General features: G+C 35.5%; 1 protein-coding gene across 1 annotated transcript; it reads left to right on the forward strand.

Moving 5' to 3' along the window:
• The first annotated feature begins 4,738 nt into the window (after window positions 1-4,738).
• Window positions 4,739-10,655, forward strand: PLGRKT (plasminogen receptor with a C-terminal lysine). The gene is given in 5 exon segments (XM_039567581.1): window positions 4,739-4,786; window positions 5,093-5,199; window positions 5,201-5,221; window positions 6,165-6,274; window positions 10,534-10,655. Coding segments are annotated over 5 exon segments (408 nt in total).
• The last annotated feature ends 2,995 nt before the right edge of the window (window positions 10,656-13,650 follow it).

Genomic DNA, 13,650 nt, shown 5'->3' on the forward strand with positions numbered 1-13,650 from the left:
CAGTTTGACATCATTGTGGCAGTCTGAAGAATAATCAGTAGAAATGATAAGGATGGTTACCACTGACTAGTTTATTAGCATTATCAGTTTCACAGTAGCTGACCTTTTCCCTCTCCACCTCACTTCCCTTCGTCTGTCATGATTCATTTTGTAACATTGATTTCCTTTTACTATAGCAGTTTGTATGTGGCAGACTTCAAAATCCCAATCAGCCCTTACTGTTGCTCACACAGTGTTGAGAAACTACTAGCCGTATTTAAAGAAAAGTGGGAAAGTTATTTGTAATTGGGTCCTCTTGAGAGTGTCATAAAATTTTAAATGTCACTTGTTACTTGTACCCATTTTATTTTGAAATACTATCCTTAATTTTTAAATTATGCCATCAATATTTTTTGCCAATATAGAAGTTACTACTGTCACTTTTTTTATTATGATATTAACTGTGTCTATAAAATCATGGTCTGATTGTTATAGGACACAAGTAATTGAAAAGCATGCTTGGATGTGTACCCATGCATCCACATCATGTTGAGTTCTCTTCTGCACAGCAACCTGATTAGGAAAATTACAGCATCGCTCTTCCTCCTGTGCTAAAACTGCACTTGAGACCATATATCTGTAGTTTTCAGTGCAAGTGTAGTCACGTAAATAATTCCTGCTGAAGTTTTTATGTAGATGGGCCGTTTGTGTACTTAAAATGAAGTAGAATTTATTCCGTAAGACACGGCACTTGGATGATGAATGGTTGTTCACCTGATATGTGTGATGTGCACCTGTGGCTTGTTTCCTCAATAATCATCTTCTCCCATCAGTAAGACTTTTCTAAATAAGCTACAGCCCACCTCTGCTAAGTCTGAATTATATACTTATTACCTATGAAAATCTATAAAATGTTTTGCAGTAAAAATTAATACCTACTGTTCTCAATTCTTACTTCTATTCTGTCATAATGGGAAAAGAAGTAATATTAAAAATTATTGTAAAGTAAGTCCTAAGAGAGTAGGATTTGGCTTCTTTCATAAAATATGCATATTAATAGATCAAAAGTCTTTCACTATCCCAGTGCGACTGACATTTTCAATAGAACACATGCAGAGGAAAATAAGACACAATTACTAGGAAATTAACAGCTGAAAATGGGATATTGATTTGAACTGCAGTCAAACATGGTTTGGTTTTCTTTAATCTAATTTCGAGTCATCTTTTGTGGTAGACTCTGGAGTCTTTTCCTATATAGATATGTTTTCAAATCCTGACTTGCTTAAGGTCAACTTAAGGCAGTTACTCAAGGAACTCGTTTTGCCTTAAGATCTACCAATAGTTGTTTGCCAGTGCCAGCCTATCAGGATATCATGGTCATTCAAAACTACCCAAGCTCAAGATACTCATTTAAGATTGGCATGTTAAATGGAAAAGCTATTGCCCATAAATTGTTTGAATTTTTAAAAGACTAGTTCAGAGGAATTGCCTGAGTGCCCATGTAGGTGTTTGACACTTAGAGCATCCAAAATTCGTTTAAATATATATACTCTTTTAGGGTCAAACATTGCTTTTAAGCCTATTTAGCTGATCAGGTGTCAGATCTGGACATGCTAAAGCAGTTTTTGATGGCACAGGGTAGGCAGGTGCCCTGCCTTTTTTCTGCTTTGTCAGAGTATGCCAGAGAGGTGTTCCCGGCTGTGCTGCACAGTTGGCTACAGAGCTCCCTGAAGAGAGCTCAGATGTACTCTGAACTGCTTTTTCTAATGTTATTCTAGTAAGTTTAAGTTTTGCAATGAAACAGTATGTAGTAGAACAACTTTGGCCATAATTTTTGCTCAGTTTTTCCTTTTCTTTACGGAGAGCTTGAAATCCAGTGGAGTCAGTGTGGAACTGCCTTGGAACACTTGAAACACTTAGACTAAATCTCATTGTTACTCAGATTCCTATTGTAATCCTAACAGCTACAGCACTATATTCTTTTGTTTTGCCATATGAAACTATGACAAGTAACAAAACTGATCTTGGAAATGGAAAGCATGAATGAAGATTTTCTTGGAATAAAGGAGTACAGAACAAAGGGAACTTCTGGCATTTAAGAGAAGTAATCCTAGATTTGGCATAAAATCACATAGGATCAAAGGGATTTTGGAGCACACATTCATGTATTGCTACTAAGATTTCTCTGTATAAATTATGACTAAATAAAAATTGGTTTACAGACCTCTGCATAAGTACTGTAGCTTACTTAGAATCCCCAAACACATCTCAGGGCTTTCTTGCTACATTGTAAACTTATGGACAAAATAGGTCTTGTAAACTATTCATTGTAACATCATGAAACTTCAGTAATAGCAAGAATTAAATTATTCTTTTAGCCAAATGTCACTAGATCTGCTTTTTACTGCCTTCTGTGCATTAGTATTCCTCTGAAACCATTGTTTCTTGGCTGCCACGTTTCCCCATGTACACAGGGAATGTTCATCTCTAAGATTCATAATTCTAAAACTTCCCTCCAATGGATCTTCTTTTCTTTTTTTTTTTTTTAAGAAATTAATCTAAAAACAGTATTGTGTTTCATCTATGTAAAATTTTACAACTGCATGGAAGAAGTTTGCTCAAAGGAAAGGAATTACAGGCATTCTTCTATGCATTTCATTCCACCACTTGCTTTTGGATGGAGAAATTTGAGGGTTGTTTCTCTCAAGTGAAAGAAAAAAGATCTAGCTAAAAAAGAATATGAAAAATATTTGATTGTTATCTGGCTGCTGTCTATAATATAGAAAACAAGTTGTTTTCAGTTATACTAGGTTATTTATATGAACTACTTGTAGATATACGTGGAAGTACCCTTGGGCTTCTGGAATTTTATATGACAGTCTCTCGCAGCATGGTGTTTCTTTGACTTTATTGTTTGTGAGTTATCTTTTTCTTTCAGCACTTGGGTTTTAAAGAGCTGTCAAAATATAACGTGTGAGGGGGTTTTTGTTGGGGGTTTTTGTTGGGGCTTTTTGTGTGTGTGTGCGTATTTATTTTTAAAGAAATCGTGCTAGGATCCTTTAGTTTACTTTTGTAGGTTTGAACTTACAGCCTCCTTTTTATGCCATGCTTACTTCTTTCTAACCCCTGTGTATATTAAACTGTCTGTTTTTCTTCTTCTCCATTGTTTCCTTTTAGCAAGATCTGTATTTCATCAGCATATCCTTGTCCCACTTCCTTACCATGTGCTTCTTCAAATTGAAGCTCATTTAGGGTAATACGGTGCATCTTGGAAGCATAGGCCCTTATCTGTGCTGACAGGCAAACAAAGGATCCCTTAATACTTTTCACATATGTGGAAACTACACCTATAATCACACTGAAAATGAAAATAAAGTCATTAAATGGATATTACATGTCATTATTTTATCCTATCATGTCAGCCCTCAGCAATTTACCAGGCTTAGGATATTTGGGGCAAAAATGGGTCTAATTAATGGGCAGTGTACTTGTTTATTTTAAAATTTCCAACTGTCTTGTTGGACTAAGATAAAATATAATTATTTTGATATTTTATTAAGTGGTTTGTCAGCCATTATATTATTACTTCAGCTAGAAAAAAAAAAACAACGAAACAAAGCAATCTGAAAATTATGGCTATCAGAAAGGTAAAGCCTGTTGATATTTTTTGTGAGAACAAAAATTGCAATGTAAGTCTTGAGGAAAGAGAAACAGATTAAATAGTACTGTGAGACTATAGTGAATGTTGTTTTTCCTACTGTGTACAATTATATGTAATTAGATCTGTCCTTTTTTCATTATGCTGTCTCAAAATTATTTCTACCTATCTAGGTACTGAATAAACTTGTAAATCAGATAGCAAGATCAACATAGTCTGAAGAAAATAATTAGTAACAATTTAACAGAAATTGTTCTGTTCAGGCTAAATCAATGGTAATGGAGATGAATAAATGGGTGGAAACCTTAAGTAATTACAAATCCTTTAAATTATTCTTGAATTAGAAAGCAGGAGAAAAGGACATATTTAATTACTTTTAAGGATTCATTAGAAGAGAACTTTCTGAATTCACTCTTTATTCTTTCTTCCCTAGAATACACTTTTTCAGGCAGCTGGTATTCTGTTTCCTGTACCTTGCTGAACTTTTCATCCAATTTGGTTAGCTAGCCTTGACGTACAAACCCAGGTAGTCAGTTTTTTCCCCAAGAGAGGAGTTATAAACATTACTGTGATGAAGCAGACTTCTTGTTGTGTTAACTAACTTCTCCACTCTGGTTTCAGACTGCTTGGTTTTGGCACAATTCTTATTTTTTTCATCACTCTAAGAAGGAAATTCTTTTTTGTTTTCTGTACAGTTGAGAGGAACTTTTAAGAAATACTGAATTTACTTTACTTAATGAAAATGCACCAGTAGGTTTAGGTGGGGCATGTAATTAAATAATTATATCTAATAGTCTGCTTTTTTTTCTTCTGTATCATAGAAAGTTCTCTTGGACACGTGAATATGTTGACTAGATTGTACTTTTTGCATTATTGTTTTTAATTTTAGTTACAGAAGTATTTCCTTATGGACTTTTGGTATATATTCCAGTATTTATAAAAGATCTGCTATCTTCACAGTGTTTTTCTATTTTTGTAGCTGTGGTGTTGCAGAAGAGTTATTAGCTTTATGGTGCATCATGAGGAAGAGAAATCTTCAAAGGGCAAAGAGGTGTCAAGATTGACTCTAAAATTACCACAATTAAATTAGAATTAGGCAGAATGATTTGGGAAAGCAGGTACTCTATGGATCGCCATGGAAATGTGAAGGTCAGAGAATCTTGATCCAGAGAGTCCTGCTGAGACTTGGGGAACTCTCAAAACCTAACACTACTGTTTTAGTTGTCTGGACTTTGAGAAGCATCATTAGAAAGATTCTGCATAAAAGCATTTGCTAATTGACCTAAATGCTTTTTTTTTGTATGGGATATTACCGAAGAAAACCATTCTCAATCAAAAACTATGAAAGACTGCCTTCTTAGTTAGTGTTTTGGAGTTACAGACCACTGAGGGATTGACTCAATCTTTAAAATAAATGGATGAATTAATTTTGTTTAACCTCTCTCTGTTCTTTAGCTGGAAAGGCAACTAGTACTGCAGAACCTGATGAGAGAGAGACAAACAGCCATGCTGATTGCTTGGACACAGGAATTTCTCAAGTATTTTGGGACTTTTTTTGACTTTCTGCTACACTTTAACAACTGGGTATGAAGTTTATTCCCTAACAGAAAATATAAATATATTACATTATGTATTTTGCTGGAACTTTCTTTTGTGTTACAACAAATGGTTATTTTTATCCAGTAATTGCTCAGAGATTGATCAAATGACAAAGGGACTCTGAATTCTGTCTGCTTCTGGATGTGTTTTGGTTATGTCTGTACTGCAGATTTATTTAAAAGCAGAGGCATGAGCTGACAATAAAATTATATATCTGAAGTACCAAAAGTCCAGTGTAAAATAAAAGTTATTTGTGGAAGAGGAGAGAATATTTAAAACCCATGCTATTTTTTTGTCTGTACTGGGATTTAATGAACTATTAGTGAGTAGCATATCCCCATCTGGATTTTTTTAATGCAGTGAACAAGTGGACATATTCTGAAGTCTACTCACTTAAATTTGAGTCAACTGACCCAAGGGAAAAAGAAGCCTGGCTAATAAAGCTATTTTGCACAGGGAAGAACTTGCCCTACAATACTTTCGTTTGATAACATGTTTTTCTTGTGCTGTAACATGTTTAGAGGGAATGCAGGAAATACTTGTGGTTTTGTGTACAAAGTGAAGACTAAATGCACCTTATGCATTATGGATTCTCTGTAGACTCAGATGTATTTGGGAATGAACACAGAATCTACATTGTTACATGTTGCAAGTGGCTGGGTATATGTAATTGCACGTGCATGCTACATGAGTTAGATCATCCCATATTTGTTAGATATATTCCAAAAATCACTATATGCATTTTTTTAAGTACCCTTGGGTTGAGAAGGAAGGCAACCAGAACACAAATGTTTCTGAGGAAACCAAGACTTGTTCTTTGATTAGAGATTTTAGAAGGATACACAAATCCCAGACAGTCAAGGTCAGCCTAAAGTAACAGCGCTGATGTGCTGAATTTCCTAAATAATATTTTTCTTTTCTTGCACAGAGCAATAAAAAGGAAGAACCCAGCAGTTTTACTGCCTATACTTCTCTTAAGCTTTGTATTTTCCTATCAATATGATATGGGCTATGGGACACTGTTGCAAAGGATCAAAGGTATGTAAGTCTGTCCTGTTCTCACGTAGAACCAAGTTTCAGATAACCTGTTATGTTTTTTAAATGGCTGGGAGAAAACTTGTAATAGGTATTTTGGGGCATTTTTTTGACAGAAATATTATGTCTCTTTCTTTCCTTCTGTTAAAACCAGGTGTCTTGCTAGTCAAGAGTACTCACTGTACTTTTACAGCATTTCTTTTCAGTTAAGACTGTAATTTTCTCCTCTCATTTCAAAAAATTTGAATGCTAGGGTTATAAATACAGCTGATGTAAGAACTGCATATTTGGGAGAAATGACAGATCTAGTGATTTCCTTCTGTATGCCACTGTTTTTTGGGGAAAGGGTTAGGGATTATAAGACAAATATAATTATACAAACATGAATCATGTCCTTACACCTTCATGACCAAACACAGTCATCAGCTGATGATCTTACTGCAGTGTCCTGCTAAGACTGAAGAAAGGTGAGTCCCAGAAAGTGGGGTCTTGGCTCATGGTTGTTCCTTGTGTATCTGATTAAATGATGGCCATTGAGGTTTATGGAGGTGTATTTGTGTTAACCCTGATTCCTAGTTAAGGAGACCAGGTCAGTGAGTGTTGACTGTAAGTGAAGACAGCACTGGGCCATGGCTTGTCAACTTCACAAGTTGTCTTAGTTAACTAAGCTGGTTGTCTTGTCTGGTACTGACACAACCATGTTGAAAATTAAAATCTCTCTCAGCTCTTGGTGCTTAGCCTCCAGATCTAACACCTAGGTTTCCTAACTCTGTATGCTTCATTGAAAATAATGGTAGATTAATTACACAAAATGTGCTGTAGTTTCTGCTGTGTGCAGGTGCAAATACGTTTAGGTGATGCAGGAATGTATACCTGTGAACGCTTCCTCAACTGCATTAAATAAACTTCTTTGGTTTTTAATATGAAGGGTCTGCTAAGCATAGGGAAGAAACACTGGATAGTTCTTGGAAATCAAAGTGTTGAAAAGGAGATTAGTACATACAGAGCAGCATTAGCACCTGGAATTAAGGATTTGTATGTAATGTGTTTACTGTGTACCCTGTGGTCCTGTATAGGTTGGGGAGGGGCAATGTGGTATCCTATTGCTTTCCAAACAGGAAAAGTCATCCTCATCCCTTCAGATCCATTAAGAGAATTTCAGCAGTATACAAGGCTTGTGAAAATGTTCTGCAGTAAAGAACCTGTGGAGCCAAATAGAAAATAAAATTGAATATGCCAAACTAACTGTTTTTTCCAGGATTTTTTTTTCTCCAAAAGAAATGTGGTAGATCCATTATAAACTTGTGAAAGCATTTGGTGTGGTATTACACAAAGATTAAGTAGTGTGAAGGACATGGAAATTAGTAGACAGGTAAGCATTAGTGTAAATAAATTAGGTCAAATTTTGTGTTTGAAAAGGAAGATTAGGCTTTAGCAGGGTTATTAACAATATTCCTCAAGATTTGATCTGGATCTTCTTTTGTTTTATATTTGAAATTATGAGTAGGTTATACTAATCAAATCTTTGGGTGACGAACTTGATTATGTTCATTAACAGAGAAGAAATAAACTGTAGTGCAAGAAGAACTGATGATCTGGAGAAATGAGACAACAAAATAGGATTCTATTTGATAAGGTAAGGAAGAAACTAGGGACTAATAGGGATTTCTACCTCCAGAGCTCACCAGGTGGAAATGGTAGAAAAAGGGAAAACTTGAATGCAGATGAACACAAAATTGGTATAATCCAATAGTGGGATGAAAATGAGAGTTGAGCGAAGTCTAGAAACATCAAATGAGGTTTCCTAGTACCATAGCATGGCTGAGGTTGGAAGGGACCTCTGGAGGTTGTCTGGTCCAAACCCCCGGCTCAGGCGGGATCATCTATAGCCAACTGCCTGGGAAAATGTCCAAAAGGCTTTTGAATATCTCCAGGGATGCATATTTCACAACCTTAGTACAAGTAGAGTACAGACGGGAAGGTGTAGGAAAATAATACCTACTGTGGGAATTTACATGTAATTTAGATCACTTCTGTAAAGGAAATCTAGAATTGTACTGAAGAGCTAAAACTATTAGGGAATAACAAGCTGCCTTGCAAGAGAAAAAAATGTGATTAATTTGTTTAGCTTTGTAAAAAGACATGAGAGATTTGGGTCTACAGATCCTACTTACAGGATAGGATAAAGGAAAGTAAGAGAAGGAAATTAAACTAATTACCAATATCAGCACTAGATTAAAAGGAAGTGGAATAGCCTGAATGAATCTGGTCTGGACATCAGGTTCAGGAGTTCATTTTTATTTTAAGGTTAAAATTACGTAGTTGAAGAGAAGGTTTTATGACACAAGTGACCTGCAGTCTCAATGCTTATTCTCAGTACTTGACTGATCCCTGTGTTCACTCCCACGCCTTCACAACCATTTCCCTGCTTATCTATCTATTTGTTGGTGCATGCCATGCTTCATCTCTCTGGTGTAATATTGAATGTATACACCATTCCCTTTACTTTCTTTCTTTAACTGATCTCTTTCCTCCAAGGTATACCTATCATCAGCCTCATAGCCAGTTCCCTCTCCTAAGCTTATCTGCAATCATTTCTGTGCTGCATGGTGAACCTTGTGTCTGAACTACCTTGATCACATAGGTCCGCATCTGCTGCCCTTCATCATTTGGAATAGTTTTGTAACCCTGAGAGGTTTCATTCTCTTTCATTAGGCATTTTGTCTCTCATCTTGCTTACAGTTAATTTTTTCTTCTGTCTCTAGCCTACTTGTCCAAAAAATTATCTCATGATTTTAGTATTCTTCCACACTGAAATACTGGAAGGGTGTTTTTTCCTGCTTTATAGCTTGGGCTAACTAAAACCCAATGTGAACATATAGGGGGAAATACCTGTTTTGAATTCTGCTTGTGCCGTTGTAAAGCCCCAAGTTACCAGGGCCATGTATCAGAACCTAATCTTTTGGGGATGTCAGGGTTAGAGAACAGCCCTCAAACTATGTTTTCTGGACCTCTGAGGACACAAAGAATCAGTCATGGACCTGCTATCTGTGTTCTTGGCCTTGCTGTTTTGCTTTTCTTCCCAGTCCAGGCACACACTGCTGGTGTTTTTCACACAAATTATTAGAGGAGGGGAGGGATTTTATAGCCGGCCCTTAATTGCACAGGACTTCTCCAATAAGCAGTGGAACTCTGGCTTCCTTTTCTAAGATTTAGATAGCTGAGTCCTTGTGTCCTGAGCAGTGTGAGGAGGATGGTGATGGGGCAATGGGCTCTAGTATATATGAGGGACAGGCACAGAGATTTGCCTATCTACTTCTCTGTCATGCAAGAGCTTTCGCTATCTCCTAAGCAGATGCTATATGCAACTGACTGATGTCATGGGAGTGGTAACCAGTGCTGGATATTACTGATGGTCCCAGGCACTGTAGTACTATAAAAATTGCAGATTTTGGTACTTGGACCTGCTTTATAGAATGACCATAATCTTGACTGCATTGCAATATTCAGTCAACATATCACACATAAATACAGTTCAAACGACTACTGTAACAATCATGAAGCTGGGACTTAAGGCGTAGATAACAAGATTGTTGGCATTGCACCAAATGGCATCAGCCAAAACAAATGCATTATTTGCCTAATCTTTATCACTTCGTATATCACAATCAGACCACCACAACCTATGTATGATGTTCAGTCTGTATCTTTGTTTTTTGGATTCTCTATCCTAGATGTTCAGCCTTACTCAGAGAATTCTGCCCTCTACAACTTTCCCCTGATTGCTTCATGTTTAGGTTACTGTCTTAGCAAATCGTTTTTGTGAGCAGTGTGCTTTGACTAATGTTTTCTCAAGTCCTGTGCCACCCACATTCTGACACCTTTTAGGCCTCCTCCTGAGGCAAGAAGAAAAATTGTGCCAAATTTTGGTACAGCTATGATTCTGTGTACAGGTTTACTTTATAAAGCTTATGTACACCTTTATGTGTATGTCTGATCCACTTTCTTCTCATATTCCTAATTACCCCATCAGTCCAAAATTCCTTAGAGGCAACTTTGCTGTTATATTGACATCAGCTTGCTTGTAAAATACAGAGCTATGACTTGCTATTTTGCTATTGTGGTCCAAACAAGAATGGTTTCTTAATCAACCAAAATCAGTTTAAGGGGTTTTTTTCCTTCCTTTGCTTTCTAACTGTAAGGCTGAGGAAATTGACTTTTTTTTTTTTTTTTTTTTTTTTTTTTTTTTTTTTTTTTTTAAGGTGAAGAAGAGAGCATACTTGACACACAGACCACTTTGCTAGAATTGCCAAAAGGACCTCTCACTTATAAAGATTTGGAGAAAATTAGAATATCTCAGAGTAAATTCGTCATAGAAAAATAGGAAGATGTTATTAAAGCTATATATCTGAAACGTGATTATAATACTGCATTTCAACATAAATAAATAATTTTAAAAATTGATAAGATTATGAGCCCTTGTAAAATCAAAATTTAATTAATTTTTAAAAATCAGTACTTTCTAAAGCAATTGTTTTCATATTATGTGTATCTCTTAGAAATATTCATTTTTGCTGTAGTATATTTTCCTTGTTTATAACGAAATATTGAATTTGCATTGTCTATTCAGAGTCTGAAAATAACTTTCACCTGTAGTAAAAACATTTGGTGCTGACCAAACTCAGTGTAATCAATAAACATACGGTAATTGGTAGTTATAAGTTTGTTTAAATATATAAATTATATAAATAAATAAATATAATTTTCAAATATATTTCAGGATACACAGCTCAATTTGAAATCAGGAGCAGGCAGTCAATTTCTTTGAAAAATAAGACACTTTTTTTATTTGCTGTTCTTTAGGCAGTGAGTTCACCATCTCTGCTTCAAATTCTGGAATAAACAGCTTTTATCAGAAGTAGGTTCAGAAGTAAACACATCACTTGCTAACTATGTGCTTTACTTTTAGGGAAAACTGTGTTAAAGTATGAGCAGAGATAGTTTCTGAAAAAGAGAAAACAAATTATGTAGCTATTTCCTGAATCTTTTTCATGCTTGTTCGACATTCTGAAACTCAGGATAATTTGTTTTTTGATAATTGGAATCAGAGTTTCACTACTAAGATGAATATTAACTTAGGCTAACAGCAAGCAAAATTATTAATGTATGTTTTTATAATGAGTAGATCCAAGTGGACTTAGGAGTGCTGAAAAACTGCGGGATTTTTTGCATGCCTTTACTCTAGCCTGATATATACTCAGAATATAATTTCAGTATACTTTAATGTTCTGATGTCACACTTGGAAAAAAATGCATCTTTCTGTATTGGAAATCTTATTTAGAAGCAGATTATGTTGTGTTTCAGATGGATATTCTTCTAGCATTAATGTAACTGTGGAATGAAAAACAAATGCTGAAAAAGCATCCAAAAATTAATTAAGCCTAAGCCTGTACTGACAATTTGTTGACTCAAAAATTAAATTTCAGCTGGAGATAATGTCCCAAATATGATTTTGAAGACTACTTAACTAAAATTGGAATAAGACAGGTAAATATATAATGAAACAAAAGCTTCTCAATAGAGAAGAAATTAATAGCACTGTTTCCACAGAGACTTCTGAAAGTGCATTCACTTCTGCATTCAGTCACTTCTGTAATTGCTTCTGTCGTCTACATGTTAACAATGTATACAGTCTGTAACTGATTTCAAAAGTGATGTTTTAATATTCAGTGTAATAAAATGGGTTATAATATCTTGTTTGATTATAATGTCTTGGTGTACACTTCAGCTGTTTAAGATTTTAGGCAGTGAAATTTTCTTGGATGGCGTGCCTCAGCTCAGCCTGTGGTGCTACACATGTTCTGTGAACACACAAAACGCAGCTCAAGACTACCTCATATTTTTGCCTTTCCTGTTACATAATCCCTCACCACTTGCTGATGTATTATGTACTACTCCTAGAACAAAAGTACTCTACTTTCTTGTTTCACTTTGAATAGCAGAGTGTCTGTTATGTTTCCTCCAAGTTCTGAAGTCCACCTTGCTTTAATTTTGAAGAAGCTGATAACAGTCTTCTGTGTTTTGATATCTGTCATCTATTGATACTCCTTCTTCCAAAAAAGAAAAACAATTGAACCAGCTTTTGGGGGTATTTCTATGTCTCCATCTGTGCCTTTTTGCCCACATTTTAATCCTGTGAAAGACATTTTTACAAGATAAAAGTTTTAACAGTCCATACAACAGTTTTGCTTATAAATCTTAGAAAATTAGGAAATGGCCTAATCATATCCACTGTGAATTAGGAATCTGTGGTCTTGTGACAGATTCCTGGCTATGGTGTTGGATCAAAAGCCAGTGTTAAAGAGGGAAAAATAATGGTTCAGATAGCAGTTTTAGGGGATAATAGGGTAGCTATGTATTACTCCATCCAAACTAAATTTTATTTCTTTTCTCCCAAAGTTTGTATTTGTATCAATAGTGTTAATCTATTGCAAGACTCCACACTAAAATGTGACAGAAATGGGGTAAGTTTAATTCAGTATTACACAGTATCAGTGAAATTTACCAAATTTATTAAGGAAAAGGCTCTAAGCAAGACAGTCTAACCCAAAATGGATTTAAATGGGTTACATAGAATGGGCCAAAAATCATCAAGGGGTTGTTAGTCACCTTTATTGCCCTTATTTTTTACCATTTGCTTTACTTTTTTTCTTGAAAAATTCATGCTTTTGTTTTGAAGATACTCCTTCTTAGTTGCAGAGTTAGTTATTCTACTGCCAGTGTATTAATCAAAATGCTTCCATGTGCTGTGCGCAGTAATATCTGTCACATAGTGACAGATGATACAGAATAATTGAATGGTATCACTTCCTTCAGAGAACAGTGAAAGAAAACAGAAGCATATCAGTGACAAGGCTTACTTTGGGAAAATAGACGTTTACAGCACTAGTTGTCCATAGTCATCATATTTGTTACAGAAATAAATAAAACACCTAAAACATCCTGCTCCTTTCTGTCACTTGTGCTCAGCTGGCCTCAGCTGTTAGACTTACTTTAATATATCACAATAACTGTCTTTGTTTCCATGAATCACTGGGGGAAAAGAGAAGAGCAACTTCAGGGGCAGTTTGTTCTGGCCCCAAGGCACTACTCTTACGACCTTAATCCTGTTGAGTTTTTCTGGTTATAATGGCTGATAGCCATATATCCTGATTCAGTATCATTTGAAGCAGGATTATTCTGGAAAAGTGAGAAGTCAGTCAATGATTAGGATGTCAAAATTAAGCTAATTATGTTCTAATTATGGATATGTCTCATTTACAGAACCCAAGAAGTGCATGCCACCTGCCAGCCACAAGTGCCTCCCCTTCACTCTTGT

This window comes from Corvus cornix, chromosome Z (assembly GCF_000738735.6).
Source record: "Corvus cornix cornix isolate S_Up_H32 chromosome Z, ASM73873v5, whole genome shotgun sequence".
NCBI lineage: Eukaryota > Metazoa > Chordata > Aves > Passeriformes > Corvidae > Corvus > Corvus cornix.